Source organism: Lolium rigidum, chromosome 3, assembly GCF_022539505.1.
Source record: "Lolium rigidum isolate FL_2022 chromosome 3, APGP_CSIRO_Lrig_0.1, whole genome shotgun sequence".
Lineage (NCBI taxonomy): Eukaryota > Viridiplantae > Streptophyta > Magnoliopsida > Poales > Poaceae > Lolium > Lolium rigidum.
This window is the reverse complement of record NC_061510.1, coordinates 12,808,560-12,825,043: the sequence shown is the minus strand read 5'-3', so window position 1 is coordinate 12,825,043 and position 16,484 is coordinate 12,808,560. Positions and strand designations below refer to the sequence as shown.

General features: G+C 46.3%; 1 protein-coding gene across 1 annotated transcript; it reads left to right on the top strand.

The window, feature by feature from the left end:
- The first annotated feature begins 1,089 nt into the window (after nucleotides 1-1,089).
- LOC124701197 (probable RNA 3'-terminal phosphate cyclase-like protein) lies at nucleotides 1,090-3,554 on the top strand. The gene is made up of 6 exons (XM_047233249.1): nucleotides 1,090-1,306; nucleotides 1,413-1,562; nucleotides 1,643-1,824; nucleotides 1,902-2,077; nucleotides 2,180-2,390; nucleotides 2,955-3,554. Exons 1-6 carry the CDS (start codon nucleotides 1,105-1,107, stop codon nucleotides 3,162-3,164), a joined length of 1,131 nt encoding a protein of 376 aa, XP_047089205.1. The 5' UTR covers nucleotides 1,090-1,104; the 3' UTR covers nucleotides 3,165-3,554.
- Nucleotides 3,555-16,484: the final 12,930 nt, after the last annotated feature.

Below are 16,484 nucleotides of genomic sequence, written 5' to 3'. Positions count from 1 at the left end.
TTCTTCATGTCCAACCATGGTGCAAGGGAAAAGTTGGCTGGCCCAACAACCCTCACAAATTTGAATATTTTTCAAAAAAAAAACCACCAGAAAACCATAACGATGGCATCTAGCAATTTGGGGAGCGCCTACTCTCCGCGTTAAGCGGGAGGCAGCGTTCGCTCCGCCTGAAGAGGTTCCCCATGGGCCGCTCCAAACCTGGGCCCAACAAAAGGTATTGCTTCTCCCTTTTCTTTCCTTTCAGTTTAGATCTTTAAAGATGTTTAAATTTAAAAAATGTTCAAATCTAAAAAAGTTTAAAAATAAAAAAAGTTCGAACTAAAAATCTAAAAAAGTTCGAATCTCAAAAATTTCAAAATTTAAGAATGCTCAAAATTTGAAAATTGTTCAAACATAAAAATTGTTCAAACATAAAAATTGTTTAAAATTGAAAAATGTTCAAATTTGACAATTGTTTAGTTAAAAAAACAAAGAATTTTAAATCGAACAAAATTCATATTTGAACAAATTTCATATTGGAACAAAATTTATATTTGAACAAATTTCATATCTGAACAAATTTCATATTTGAACAAATTTCAAATTTAAACAAATTTTGAATCTGAACAAATTTATAATATAAACATTTTTAAATCAGAGAAAAAACAAATCTGAACAAATTTCGAAATCAGCAAACCAATGCAGCAAAAATAAAAAGAACCAGTAAAAACCGAAAAAACCTGAGAAAAATCGAAAAACCAGAAAAAACAAAGGGAAAAATCCATACCTGCTAGCCGCTAATGGGCCGGCCCACACCGTCCGTCGCCTAAGCGGGAGCGAATCGCTCCCGCATTGAGCGGCGAATAGGGATTGCCGCAATTTGAGTCCCGATCGATGGGTGGTGTAGCGACTGCGGACGCAAATGGGCCGGCCCAGCCCAGGTCGTAGCGATTCGGTCTAAAGCCATGTACCCGTTGCCTGTTGGCCAAAACCCTAGCAAAGCCCTCCCCGCCCGCCTCCGCCGCCGCCGCCGCCGCCGCCGCACGACCAACCAAACCCCACCGCGAGGTCAGGCGAGCGAGGGAGCGAGAAGCCAACCGTCCATCCCCGGCGCCGGCGGCGAGAATGGGTCGAGACAAAACTCGGAGGCTCTCCGGCAGCCGCCACTTCCGGCAGCGGATGGTGCTGGCGACGCTGACCTCCGCCCCGGTCACCATCGTCGACATCCGCGCCGACGGCACGCCGGGCCTCCGGGAGCACGAGGTCTCCCTCCTCCGCCTCCTCGACAAGATCTCCGACCACAGCGACATCGAGATCAACGAGACAGGCACGTTCTGTTCTGCCCCCTCTCTGGCTCTCAAAGTCGTGTCTTCTTGCCTTGCCTGCCTGCCTGCCCACGGGAGGCTGCTGATTTATCGCGGGTCTGCTCGCAGGGACCAAGCTGAGGTACAAGCCGGGGGTGATCATCGGCGGGAAGGACCTGGAGCACGACTGCGGCCTGCAGCGCGGGATCGGCTACTTCCTCGAGCCGCTCATACTGCTCGGCCTTTTCGGCAGGTCGCCCCTGTCCATCCGGCTCAAAGGTGAAAACCATTTCCTTATATAGTTTATGCTTGGGAGTCTGAATTTGCAACGGAATCTGAATTTGATGACATGTTTATAGGAATCACAAATGATACAAAGGACCCTTCTGTGGACACTTTCCGGATGGTCACATTGCATATGCTCAAGCATTTTGGTGTTCCTCTTGAGGGGCTGGAGCTAAAAATTGAAAGCCGGGGAGCTCCTCCTCTTGGTGGCGGTGAAGTGCTTCTTCGAGTTCCCAATATAAACAGCACCTTGACGGTGTGTTGGAGTTTACTTCTGCTAACATTTCCCAATCTCTGTTGACATTATCCTTCTAACGTTAACTGTTTCCACAGGCAGTTAATTGGGTTGACGAAGGCATGGTAAAGAGGATAAGAGGTGTAACATTCTCCACCAGAGTATCTCCACAGATTGAAAACCGTATCCTCTATGCTGCCCGTGGACTCTTCAATAAGTTCATTCCTGATGTTCATATATTCACTGATCATAGATCGGGTGCATCTGGTGGAAGGTATTTTTTCCAGTTTGACCTGTTGAATAGTAATAGCGGCACACCCTGCTTTTTATCTCCTCATGTCTTTATAACTCAAAAACTTATTCATCTTTGTGGCAGGTCAGCAGGCTATGGTGTATCTGTTGTTGCTGAGACCACAACAGGCTGTTTAATTTCTGCAGATGCTACTGTGAGTCATACCAATGTTGACGAATTAAGTACTGAATCTGAGAAGCCCGAGCTAATGTCTCCAGAGGATCTTGGTGAACAAGTTGCATCAATGCTGCTAGAAGAGGTGGCTCAAGGAGGAGTTGTTGACTCAACACATCAGGTCTGGTTTTTCATACCAGTTTTTTTCTTTTCTTATCTTTAGCAGGCTGATTGTATATATTTTTGAACTGCAATTGATAGTTTGTTTTTCCTTGTCATACGCCTATAGTGCGATTGACGATCAATTCTTTGTTTTATTGTCTGCTCTATGAAGCACTTAGATATCTCTCCAACATCAATGGTCTAGTTCTTTGGACTGGTTCATATTGTAGGAAGATAACCGATTTAGTATTTTTATTTTCTGTCCTTGAAAACACAGGGGACCAGGACCCGTTCATTCACTGACCACTGTAGTAGCTCAAAAAACCACACATTGAAGCTGGATAGGAACTACAAATTTAAGCCAAAGATAGCATGCATGGATTTTTCCCATTAGAATTATTGTTTTATGCAAGTTCTTCTGGCAACCTAGTGCTTAGTTCATTTTGGCAAAATAAATCTGAGATTGTGTTAGCCTTTTCTCTTAAGGCTCTTTTCAGATATTTTTTAGGGCCTTTTTCAGATCTTGCTTCAAAATGCATGTTATGTTTTGTTACATGATGTCTCTCTTGTAAATAATTTGCAGGGCCTTCTGTTTATGCTTTGCGCTCTATGCCCGCCTGATGTGTCAAAGGTCCGTGTGGGACAGCTGACACCATATGCCATAGAAACACTCCGAAACATCAGGGATTTCCTTGATGTCAAGTTCATCATCAAGCCCGACCCCAATTCAAACACGGTTACATTGAAATGTGTTGGTGCGGGAGTAAAGAACCTTGCTCGTAAGATTTCATAAACAGAAGGATCACGAGTCTCATCAAAGGATGGGCGGATGCAGCAGTGTTTTGCAATTGCAACACAACAATTTTCATAGCCGATGTTGTAGAAGTTATGTTGCAAGGTAGTTTTGATGTAAGCTATTTGTTCTGGAATGGATTTGCCTGATCATAGTATTTGTACACTCAACTGTATCTGATATTCTCATCTGTCCAATAGAGCAACTGCTCTTCGGCTTCTGTTTCCTGAGAAAACAGGTGTGACTGTTAACTTTTACTCTACATAGAGATATCAGTGTTAACATTCAGCATGCACGCTTGATGTGCCTTTTCTTTCTACTAGCCTGTTACATGTTGCAACATTTGAAAGGTCATTGTGCCTATTATTGTTCAAGAAGATCGTCAACTGATATCGTACAATCATTCATAGAGATTGAACTCTACACTGACCTAACACATATGATGGCTGGGTATCATTCTGCTCAGCCTATCCCAGTCAATATACACACAAGCACAAAACTTCTAGTCTTCTCCCTATTAATTCACCCATCTATGTACACAACTGAATATCAACAAGAGAAGAACACAAAACCACTTCATCAGCATCACTACACTTTCTCCTTCACATAAGCAATGGTGAATATCCAAATAAGAGACAAGACCCAGTCGAAGGAACGGGAGGCGGCGCCACTGCTGGCGCCGGAGAAGCCGGTCGGGTTGTCTGGGCCATACATCGAGGTCCCACCGGGGTTATTGTTCGCGTTCAGCACCGTCGAGCCCGACCCTCCACCGACCGCCGGTCCCGTCCCTGTCGTTGTGCCTGTTACTGCCGGAGTACCGGTGCTGCCTGAACTGCAGCACATGTGGCAAATGCATGATCAGCATAGAAGAGTTTCATGAATTTTACTGTTCCATACGAAATTCCTGACAAAATCGTGTGTTCAAGATATGACTGAAAACAAGTTACTATTTTTGGAGCAACCGGCAGGAGCACTGCCTTTTCATATAAGCAAGGGGGAAAACCAAACTGTACAAAGAAGGCATGTTTAGATTGAGGTGTAGAACATGCCAGAAACCACCGAGGTAAAAAGAAAAACACAGCTGCCTAGTCAGGCTCCGCTGGGATGGCGACTCTAACAGGCGCGAAAGCACGCTGCCTTTGCTCAATATCCTCCTTGACGATTGAGGCCACCTCGATGTAGGTGAGGCGATGTCCAGTGAAGATGCGTCTGTTTCTTTCTTTCCAGGCGTTCCATATCACATAGAGAAAGCGTCCACTGAGGCGGCGCCTTTCAGAGCCCGGCTTGCCCTCAATGATGTTGTCCCACCAGTCATTGATAGACATGAAAGTCTGGCCGTGTGAAGCCGGGTTGTGGTCGCCGTTTTGGTGGATGTTGTTCCATATAGCTGTGGTGAAGGGGCAATCCTTGCAGAGGTGGGTAGCCGTCTCATGGGCAGACAAACAAAGGGGGCAGACTGGGTCATGCGGCCACCCCCGAATGGCGAGCCTGTCGGCGGTGAGAAGTTTAGCGTGAAGGGCAAGCCATGCGAAGATCTTGCATTTTGGCTCCGCGTGTGCAAGCCAAATCTTGGCGGCGTCAAACTTGGGAAAACTGCCCAGGAACTGTAGGTGGTAAGCGGATCCCGCAGAGTAAGTCCCCTGCGAGCTCGTAGACCAAGCAATGGTGTCCAGGGTGTCCGGGTTCAGGTGGGTGGACATCACGAGATTCCAGACATCCAGCAATTGCGCTAGCTGAACCGGCGTGCTGAGGCCGGCAATGGAGCGGATCCAGTTGTCATCGAGGAATTCCTTGGCGACGGATCTTGATTTTCTGGTGGCCACCTTAAAAAGATCAGGGGCCCACAAGCATAGTGGCCCGCGTTCAGACCATGAATCGAACCAGAAGGAAGTAAGTTCCCCATTGCCGATGGTGATCTTCGTTGCCGCCCTAAAAAGGGCCATGTCGGTGTCGTCACAGGGAAGCTTGGAGCCCACCCAGGGCCGCTGAGGGTCAGTCCATCGAAGCCATGGCCAGCGCAGCCTCAAGGCGCGGCCCGTACGTTCGAGGTCCGGCATGCCGAGGCCACCCAACACTTTTGGCCTGCAGACCGTCTTCCAATTTACCAGTGCGTGCCCCCCAGAGGCATGATCGGCGTCATCCCCCGCCCAGACGAAGTTTCTCGCAATCTTGTTTATCTTGTCACGGGCCCATTTGGACAGAGGTAGAACCGTGGCGTGGTAGACCGCCGTGGCCATAAGCACTGATTTTGCAAGGATGATCCTGCCAGGGCGCGCTAAATTCTTGCCAAACCAACCCGGCAACTTTCCGGCGATCTTGTCGATGAGAGGTTGAATATCCACTTTGCGTAGACGGCGGAAGTGCAGGGGAAGCCCCAGATACTTGCCCGGGAAGGCCATGATCTTCGCAGGGAAACCAGACATGATGTCGCTTAGGTTGATCCCGTCGCAGCGCACCGCGAACACCTCGGACTTGGACACGTTTGTGACGAGGCCGCTCGCCTTGCCAAAGCTGTCAAGGATTGCAGAAATGGCTTGGATCTCCTCCTTGATTGGGTTCACAAAAATTCCGGCGTCATCAGCGTAGAGGGAGCTTCTGCATTGCGTCGTGCGCGACCTAATGGTGCTGAGAATGCCTCGGCTGGTAGCCAGCTGGAGGATGCGCTGTAGCGGGTCGATGGCGAGGATGAACAATGATGTCTACGGGAGCTTCTATTCAGGTAGACAGTGTTGGGCCTCCAAGAGCAGAGGTTTGTAGAACAGCAGCAAGTTTCCCTTAAGTGGATCACCCAAGGTTTATCGATCTCAGGGAGGAAGAGGTCAAAGATATCCCTCTCAAGCAACCCTCGCAACCACAAAGCAAGAAGTCTCTTGTGTCCCCAACACACCTAAGAGGTGCACTAGTTCGGCGAAGAGATAGTGAAATACGGGTGGTATGAATAAGCGAGTAGCAACGGCACCGAGAAAATAGCTTGCTGGCGTGTAGTTGATGGTGGTAATATGGTAGCGATAGTAACGCGATAAAACGAGTAAACAAGCAGCGATAGCAGTATTTAGGAACAAGGCCTAGGGATTACACTTTCACTAGTGGACACTCTCAACATTGATCACATAACATGATAGATAAATGCATACTCTACACTCTTGTTGGATGATGAACACATTGCGTAGGATTACACGAACCCTCAATGCCGGAGTTAACAAGCTCCACAATTCAATGTTCATATTTAAATAACCTTAGAGTGCATGAAAGATCAATTCGACTAAACCAAGTACTAACATAGCATGCACACTGTCACCTTCATGCTATGTAGGAGGAATAATACACATCAATACTATCATAGCAATAGTTAACTTCATAATCTACAAGAGATCATAATCATAGCATAAACCAAGTACTAACACGGATGCACACACTGTCACCATTACACCGTGCAGGAGGAATAAAACTACTTTAATAACATTGCTAGAGTAGCACATAGATAAATTGCGATACAAAATACATTGCAATCATAAAGAGATATAAATAAGCACTTCACTATGCCATTCATAATAGTGAATAAGTATTCTGTGAAATATAGCCTAAGAGACCCACACGGTGCACACACTTGTCACCTTTACACACGTGGGACAAGGAGTCTCCGGAGATCACATGAGTAAAACTCACTTGACTAGCATAATGACATCTAGATTACAAGCATCATCATATGAATCTCAATCATGTAAGGCAGCTCATGAGATTATTGTATTGAAGTACATAGGAGAGAGATTAACCACATAGCTACCGGTACAGCCCCGAGCCTCGATGGAGAACTACTCCCTCCTCATGGGAGCAGCAGCGGTGATGAAGATGGCGGTGGAGATGGCAGCGGTGTCGATGGAGAAGCCTTCCGGGGGCACTTCCCCGTCCCGGCGGCGTGCCGGAACAGAGACTCCTGTCCCCCAGATCTTGGCTTCGCGATGGCGGCGGCTCTGGAAGGTTTTCCGTATCGTGGTTCTTCGTATCAGGGGGTTCGCGACGGAGGCTTTAAGTAGGCGGAAGGGCAACGTGGGGGGCCACACGAGGGGCCCACACTATAGGTCGGCGCGGCCAAGACCTGGGCCGCGCCGCCCTATGGTTTGGCCACCTCGTGGCCCCACTTCGACTCCTCTTCGGTCTTCCGGAAGCTTCGTGGCAAAATAGGACCCCGGGTTTTGATTTCGTCCAATTCCGAGAATATTTCGTTACTAGGATTTCCGAAACCAAAAACAGCAGAAAACGGCAAGCGGCTCTTCGGCATCTTGTTAATAGGTTAGTTCCGGAAAATGCACGAATATGACATAAAGTGTGCATAAAACATGTAGGTATCATCAATAATATGGCATAGAACATAAGAAATTATCGATACGTCGGAGACGTATCAAGCATCCTCAAGCTTAGTTACGCTCGTCCCGAGCGAGGTAAAACGATAACAAAGATAATTTCTGAAGTGACATGCCATCATAACCTTGATCATACTATTTGTAAACATATGTAATGAATGCAGCGATCAAAACAATGGTAATGACATGAGTAAACAAGTGAATCATAAAGCAAAGACTTTTCATGAATAGTACTTCAAGACAAGCATCAATAAGTCTTGCATAAGAGTTAACTCATAAAGCAATAAATCAAAGTAAAGGTATTGAAGCAACACAAAGGAAGATTAAGTTTCAGCGGTTGCTTTCAACTTGTAACATGTATATCTCATGGATAATTGTCAACATAGAGTAATATAACAAGTGCAATATGCAAGTATGTTGGAATCAATGCACAGTTCACACAAGTGTTTGCTTCTTGAGGTGGAGAGAAATAGGTGAACTGACTCAACATAAAAGTAAAAAGAATGGTCCTTCAAAGAGGAAAGCATCGATTGCTATATTTGTGCTAGAGCTTTTATTTTGAAAACATGAAACAATTTTGTCAATGGTAGTAATAAAGCATATGAGTTATGTAAATTATATCCTACAAGTTGCAAGCCTCATGCATAGTATACTAATAGTGCCCGCACCTTGTCCTAATTAGCTTGGACTACCGGATCATCGCAATACACATGTTTTAACCAAGTGTCACAATGGGGTACCTCCATGCCGCTCTGTACAAAGGTCTAAGGAGAAAGCTCGCATTTTGGATTTCTCGCTTTTGATTATTCTCAACTTAGACATCCATACGGGACAACATGGACAACAGATAATGGACTCCTCTTTAATGCATAAGCATGTGGCAACAATTACTATTCTCATATGAGATTGAGGATATATGTCCAAAACTGAAACTTCCACCATGAATCATGGCTTTAGTTAGCGGCCCAATGTTCTTCTCTAACAATATGCATGCTCCAACCATTAAAGTGGTAGATCTCTCTTACTTCGGACAAGACGGACATGCATAGCAACTCACATGATATTCAACAAAGAGTAGTTGATGGCGTCCCCGAAGCATGGTTATCGCACAACAAGCAACTTAATAAGAGATAAAGTGCATAAGTACATATTCAATACCACAATAGTTTTTAAGCTATTTGTCCCATGAGCTATATATTGCAAAGGTGAATGATGGAATTTTAAAGGTAGCACTCAAGCAATTTACTTTGGAATGGCGGATAAATACCATGTAGTAGGTAGGTATGGTGGACACAAATGGCATAGTGGTTGGCTCAAGGATTTTGGATGCATGAGAAGTATTCCCTCTCGATACAAGGTTTAGGCTAGCAAGGTTATTTGAAACAAACACAAGGATGAATGGTGCAGCAAAACTCACATAAAAGACATATTGTAAACATTATAAGATTCTACACCGTCTTCCTTGTTGTTCAAAACTCAATACTAGATATTATCTAGACTCTAGAGAAACTAAATGTGCAAACCAAATTAGCAAGCTCTAAGTGTTTCTTCATTAATGGGTGCAAAGTATATGATGCAAGAGCTTAAACATGAGCACAATGATACGTCCAAAACGTATCTACTTTCCCGAACACTTTTGCTATTGTTTTGCCTCTAATTTGTGTATTTTGGATGCAACTAACACGGACTAACGCTGTTTTCACCGGAAGCTGTTCAGTGTCTCGTTTTTGTGCAGAAATCCAACTTTCGGGAAAAACCTCGGGATTTTGACGAAAGGGCCTATTTTCCCGGAATAATGACGGAGCCGGAAGGACAATTGAAGTGGAGGCCCGAGGGCCCCACACCACATGGCGGCGCGGCCCGGGGGGCCCGCGCGGCCATGTGGTGTGGCCCCCTCGGCTGGCCTCCGACGCCCCCTTCGGACTACTTATTCGCCTCGACCTAAAAACGCACGGAGAGAAGTCGAAGTCGCCGGAAACCCTCCAGAACGCCGCCACATCGCGAAACTCCGTCGCGGGAGCCGAAGTCTCCGTTCTGGCACTCCGCCGGGACGGGGAATTGGAGGAGATCATCACCGCCATCACCGCCATCACCGCCAACGCCTCTCCATCAACCAGCAATGTTTCCCCCATCCATGTGTGAGTAATTCCCCCGCTTGTAGGCCGAAGGGGATGGTAGGGATTGGATGAGATTGGTCATGTAATAGCATAAGATTGTTAGGGCATAGTGCCTAGTGTCCAGTAGATGGTACTTTTATGATATTGTTGCAACTTGTTATGCTTAATGCTTGTCACTAGGGCCCGAGTGCCATGATCTCAGATCTGAACATGTTATTGATTCATGAAGATATTCGTTGTTTATGATCTTACCTGCAAGTTGTATACACATGTCGCTGTCCGGAACCAATGGCCCCGAAGTGACGAAATCGGGACAACCGGAGGGGATGGTAGTGATGTGAGGATCACATGTGTTCACGGAGTGTTAATGCTTTGCTCCGGTACTCTATTAAAAGGAGTACCTTAATATCCGAGTAGTTTCCCTTGAGGCCCGGCTGCCACCGGCTGGTAGGACAAAAGATGTTGTGCAAGTTTCTCATTGCGAGCACGTACGACTATAATTGGAACACATGCCTATTGATTGATTAGTACTTGGATACCGTTTTATTATTATCTGCAAATGCCCTGCTATGATTCTTACATGAGTTTCTCTCATCCATGCAACGCCCGTCATCCGTCCCCGTGCCTACAGTATTTTAATCCTGCTGTTTACTATAATCACCACTGCTGTCTTTGTTACTCTGCTGCTTGTTATTTTACTACTGCTACTACTATAAAGCTGTTACTATCGATAAACTCTTGCGAGCAAGTCTGTTTCCAGTGCAGCTGAATTGACAACTCCGCTGTTAAGGCTTTCAAGTATTCTTTGTCTCCCCTTGTGTCGAATCAATAAATTGGGTAATACTTCCCTCGAAGACTGTTGCGATCCCCTATACTTGTGGGTCATCAAGACTATTTTTAAGGCGCCGTTGCCGGGGAGCATAGCTTTATTTGGAAGTTCACTTGGATTGATATTGTTCGCTGCAAATTCTCCATCATGGGTAAACCTCGCGATACTAAGGTCGCCATATTACCATCCACTACAAGAAAAGGTACAACTCTGAGTACCTCTGCTGCTCTTGATTCACCATCTGTGATTGATAAACTTGTTTCACCGCCACATGCTTCACGTGCTGGTACGTCTGCTGAATCTGAAAATTCCTCTTATAATATTGATAATATTTCTACTGTGCTTGATGATAGTGGTTCATTGGGATCCTTTCTAGATGCTACAATTGCTAGGTCTAGACAAATTGAAAATACTGAAACTCCTAATGCTACTACACCTGTTAATTCACTCGAACTTGAATACTCTAGTGATGATCTTGATGAAGATTATGTGGAACTCGATGATGATTTTATTGAAAAATGCAATGCTACTACTGATGCAAGAAAAATTAAAAAGTTGCTTGCAGAACATGCTGTTAGATATAAACTGTCTCCTGATCCTAAATTTGCCACATCTCCTATAAACATTAAGGATAAAGATTATGATTTTTCTCTTGATCTATCTCAGGGTGATCATCACGTGGGCCGCCACGACCCCGTTGAGCAAGGGCCGCCGCGCGCGCCAAGACCACGCCGTCTTCTTCATTCTGCATGGGCGTAGGGGGCAGTCCATCGACGGTGAGGTAATGCCAGTCAAAGCTTACCGGCGTAGGACGGAATGCGGCGGCGTCGGTGCTGGAGCCAAAGAAGTCGAGCGGCGCCGTGCTGTAATCCTCCATCTTTGTCCAGGTGCACGATGATGCGGAAAGTGGCGCCGTGCTTGCTGCCGGTGGGGCGAACCTCGTGGACGAAGACCTCGGAGGCCAAGCCGCCGGCGCCCCTGCTGGTGAAGGTGAGCCAAACCACCTTGGGAATGGAGCTGGGGTTCGCCGTCCAAGCCCAAACGTCGAGGGACCTGGCGCTGGTCAGCAGCGCGGAAGAGTCGTCCAGCCGGTCGAAGGAGCAGCGGCGGCCGATGATGCGCTCGGCGACATACGGCGTAAGGCCGTAAGCAGGGACACCCTCGAGGCAGAGGCGGACGCGGAAGTACATGGCGGCCCCGAACGCGTGCTCGAGCGGGCGCCAAGGCCGCAGCTGGATCAAGGCATTGTCGGCCTTGATACGCCCACGCTTGAGCACCTCCGTGCAGTGGGCCTTGTGCTCGAATTTGAGGAGGAACTGCACCGGCTGATGGGGGTAGACGCTGAGGTCGCGGTGGCTGAGGCGGAACTCCTTCCGGATGGCACGGTCGATGGCTTTGGCTTCAATCTTGCGGTACGGAATTTTTCTTACGGAATTATGTTTACGGACTCATGTCAAGATCACACGATGGGTTGTAGCCCTGAAATCACGGGAGGGTTGGGGAATTAAACCAACCAAATGTTTCCACGTATCTCCGTAAGACAATTCTGTAACAATGTTTCCGTACGTCTAGGATTTTCGCAGATCAAATCTAGAGAAGAAACTTTGGAGAAGACAACATTCGGGCTGCTACGTGGATCCTTGGATGACAAGTCATCATCCCCTTCATCATCAACCGCTGCATCACCAACATCATTCATCTCCAACCATAGTTGTAATCTTGATTGCTATTGTGGATTTGTATTCGAATTCATTCCATTCCTTTCATCCCCTCCATAAGATTATGATGATGTTCTTGATTGATTCCATGTGCGAGTAGTTCCTTTAGTTTTTGGGGAGATGGAGAAAACCCTAGCATGAATATGAGATGAATCTAGGATGATTTATGGTTTTAAGTATTAATGTGTGTTAGTTCTCTCTCTTGATATTATGTGTTGTGCACCATGTAATATTTTCTTTATGGTCTCGAGAGGGAACTACCCTTTGAAGTGTGGTAAAGTGAACGGCGAGAAGTGACATTACCGTATCGGCACTTTAACACATGGATGAAGGGGGATAAGAGGGACTCACCAAGCTTATATCGATAACCACTGGGTAAAACCTTAATAGCAATAGTAAATATATGATTTGCAGAAGACTAGCTGTTGTGGTTATTTAGAGATGCGAGATGACCGATGGCTTTATGGGCGCATCTTATAACAGAGCTCTCCCACACACAATATGATTAAAAGTATACTTCATCTTGATTAACATGAATCTTTATTTCCAACCCATTTCCTAGAACGTTTTTACTGCTTTATTTTACTTTATTTCCAACCAATTACAACCATCCCCTTAAAACATTTTGAGATTAGAAAATAATTTACAAGTAATCTTTACTAGGTAGTAGCAAGGGGTATTAAGACCCTAACTAGTAGCTCCTCGTGGTTCGATACTCTTATTTCGAAACTAGCTACAATTGATTTGTGTTCTTGCAGTTATCAAGGAACAAACGGGAACGAAATCAGTGGAGAATCGCGTTAGTTATGAAAGTTTTAGCGATCTAGAACCCGCGGTACGGGCATCCCGACCGTACCGCTGTTTATTAAGTACTCTTCCCTTCTTTGGTATTTTGATCGCTATTTCTTCATACAAACTTTGATTTAGGTGTTTTTTTTGCTCGTTGGATTCGTGCGAACGAGGTCTGCAACACCATGATATTGGATCTTTATTACCTTGTGATAGAAAAATTGACTTTTTCCAGCCTTGAAATGGCTAAGTCCTGGTGCCTGTAACTCCTCAATCTTGCCTCCTCTTGGCTTCTTTCTTCATGCTTTATTCATAAATGCTCGGAACACTTACCCACACACCAAAAACAAGAAAATGTGATAAAATTCAACAAGAACTACTGGTTGAGCAAATTTCTTGTAAAAATGAATCATAACTTGTAATCATATATTTAGGACATAGTTAGAACTAGATAGAGCATGTAATGAGACAAAAAAAGTATATGTTTATGTAATGAAAAAACATGTGCCTTGTTGCTCCGAGGAGGTGCCCACCCCAACCTTAGAACTCCATCTTCCCAATCTCGTTTCCATCTACCAACGTTGGTGGCGATTGGGATGCCCACCCCGTATAAGACGAAGGGCTAGAGAGGCGCTCTGCATCAGTGGGGCCTTGGTTGGGGGTGTAGGGTGGTGCGGTCATGGTGGTTGGGCTCTGATGTCATGTGGCAGAGTGGCGACGTGGAGGTGCCAGCGCGTCGTTGACTGATGTGGTGCTCCGATCTGATTTGGGCCTCAGGCCTGATCGGGGCCTTCTACTATACAGCCAATCCGATAGAGAGATGACTGGTGGCGTGGGGCTACTGGTCCTGCGAATAAAGGTGGTTTTTCCATGAAGACCTTCGAACGCCAAGTCATCGATCTGCTTCATGCGGCCTTGTCGGTCTATACGATGACTAATTCTGGTCTTTCTGTTAGAGATTTCCGCTGATTAGCGCATGATGCCACTCAATATCTAGAGCAGAATTGATACGGTAGTGCCGTGTTCTTAACTTCATCCAGTGAGGTTTCGTTTTTTTTAGAAATGGGTAATCCAGTGAGGCTTCGTGGGTGACAGCGTAGCTAGACTGCATTCTGGTGATGCTTCTTGAGTATAAAGATGAGAGATTATACAAACTATATGTTATAAATTATACAACCAATTAGTTGAGAGATTTTACAAAGGTTTCTCTCTTCTTAATAATAGCAACCTGCAGGTTCTATATACCTTGAACACAACAACACAAGATAAACTTGAGGTTACAGGCAAACGAGTCAAAACCAAGCTATTTTCACGTTTGAAGCTACGTGCGTGCCGGTGCAAGCGCGGGCGGCTGGGCGCCGGGTTAAGGGTCTGTTCGTTTGCATGGGCTGCAGCTTTTGAGAAGCAGCTGTAGCTGGTGGGCTGTGAAAAAGCAGCTGTGAGAAGCACCTGTTGAAAATAGAGATTTGATGTTTGGTAGAAGTGCTTTTTATGACTGCTGCTGTTGGTTTTATGAGTGAAATGTCTAAAATGGCCCTAAATGTTGAAGACGTCGTATAGATGTGATTTGAAACGAATTAGCTATTTCTAACCATTTTATTACAAAATTACCACCTTTAATAACCAAAAATTTTCAATATACCTTTTTTTTTGTTGCTAAAATATGCTTTGTATTGGAAAATTTTATAGTGTTTGGTTAGAATTTATTTTAGCTTTTGTCATTTGGCATTTGGATTATGAATGATTTAAGCTTAATATACACCATGTTTAGAATTAATGTTGATCGTTTCTTTGCATCCAACAGATCCACCGGACAGGCTCGCTAATACACATCAAATCTGAATCCAAACGTGAATCCAACAACAATACATCCATCAATTACACATGTGTACACGCTGACGAACGCTTGAGCACAACAGACACAGCTGGACGAGAGGACGGACAGGGGCAGTTCAGATCGACCGAGAGTGGCACAAATTTTGTACTACATGTGCTGAAATGGTGAGGGCAGTTTCGTCCACGCCAACTCGGGAAGCAGGCAAAAGCTTGGGAACCAGGTCCGAGGCTGCTTCCGAGCAGGCAGCAGCTCACAGTTCATTTTCTCCGAGAGCTTCTGTCCAGCGCTTTTTAATCTCAAGGTGTTTGTTTGGGCTTTCACTTTTAGACCCCAGAAGAAGCAGAAGCCCAAACAAACGGAGCCTAAAGCCTATACCAGTACCCGTACACTTTGTAGTACATCATCAAAAGCAATATAGTAATATACCGAGCCTGGCTTTGCTTAGACGGTACTACTGCAGCTTTACCACCACCTGCCTGCTACCTCCAGTAATCTAGTTTAGCATTTCATTCATCCTCGATTAGCGGTAGACACTAGACAAGACAGCGCTTTCGCAGCCATCATGCTCGCTCCCTCCGTGGGGTAAATAAAAAGGTGCTGTTTGGAAGCAAGCTGATGCCCACCGTGCTCTTGACCGGCTTGTTGGTCTCTCCTCTGCATCACAAACTTTTACCGCTGCATTCTCTCTTTTCAGTTTTCACCCACGGGGAGGGGTAGTTCGGGGTGAAAGTAAAAAAAAGTAACTAGCGTCTGCAATGTGGACCCACGGCAGCAATGTGGGCCCACGCAGCGCGACGCGTGCACACCGCAGAGGAGCCGGCTCGCGAGCGGCGCGTGGACGTGGTGCACCGTAGGACACCTGGGGGACGTGCTGTCGCACGGCGGCCGCACGTAGGCCGGGTCCACCCACGAAGTGAGCTTTGTCTCTCCGGCGACTGCGGCGGTGCTGCTCCGCGTCGCTGTCCCGGCTTTTAAAGCTGTCGTCTCCCCAGCCTTTTCCCGTCACTCTCTCTCTCTCCTCAATTACGAGCGACGCCACCCAGAGCCAGAGCTAGAGAGAGAGAGAGTACCCACTGGAGTGGAGTGGAGCTTTCGGCGGCGGCTGCTGCTCCGGTGACCAGGTCGGATCCGATGCCGGTCTGCGGCGGCGGGAGGCGGCTGTGAGTGAGCGAGGAGGTGTCCCCGCGCGGCGCCGCTCTGCCGCGCCGGCTAGGAGAGAAGGTGAGAAAAACTCGCAACCGCCCAGCTCTTTCTGTCTGTCTGGGATCTAGCTCGCCGTCGCTTGATTAGCCTCGCATTTCTTGTTTCGTGCGCTGCGTTGTTCATCGCTGCGGGGATGTGGTAATTTCGGCTACCTACTTATTTTGGGCGTACAACCAAATTTTACTCGCAATGTCGCCTGCCCCACTCTAGCTCTAGCAGGTGCCGGCGATTCTGCAATAAACAGCGCATTGTTTGTACGTTTTCTACCACCCACATCGTTCTAGGACCTGAGCGTTAGTACCAGTTTTGTTTGCGTGTACACTTCAATTCAGCTGCCTGCATTTTGCATTCTTGGCTGGCAGCAGTACATTTCAGTTCAGCTCCCATTTTACTTTTGCTCCAGGGATCTACTCAAACCCAAAATTGAAGCCTGCTTGTGGATTTTGCGCTGGCGAGGTAACAATTA

What these genes read in the sequence shown, in the direction of transcription:
- LOC124701197 (XM_047233249.1), top strand. Translation starts at nt 1,105, where the DNA reads ATGGGTCGAGACAAAACTCGGAGGCTCTCCGGCAGCCGCCACTTCCGG. An exon ending in CATCGAGATCAACGAGACAG is followed by an intron (nt 1,307 to 1,412) that starts GCACGTTCTGTT and finishes GTCTGCTCGCAG; the next exon opens with GGACCAAGCTGAGGTACAAG. An exon ending in CCTGTCCATCCGGCTCAAAG is followed by an intron (nt 1,563 to 1,642) that starts GTGAAAACCATT and finishes ACATGTTTATAG; the next exon opens with GAATCACAAATGATACAAAG.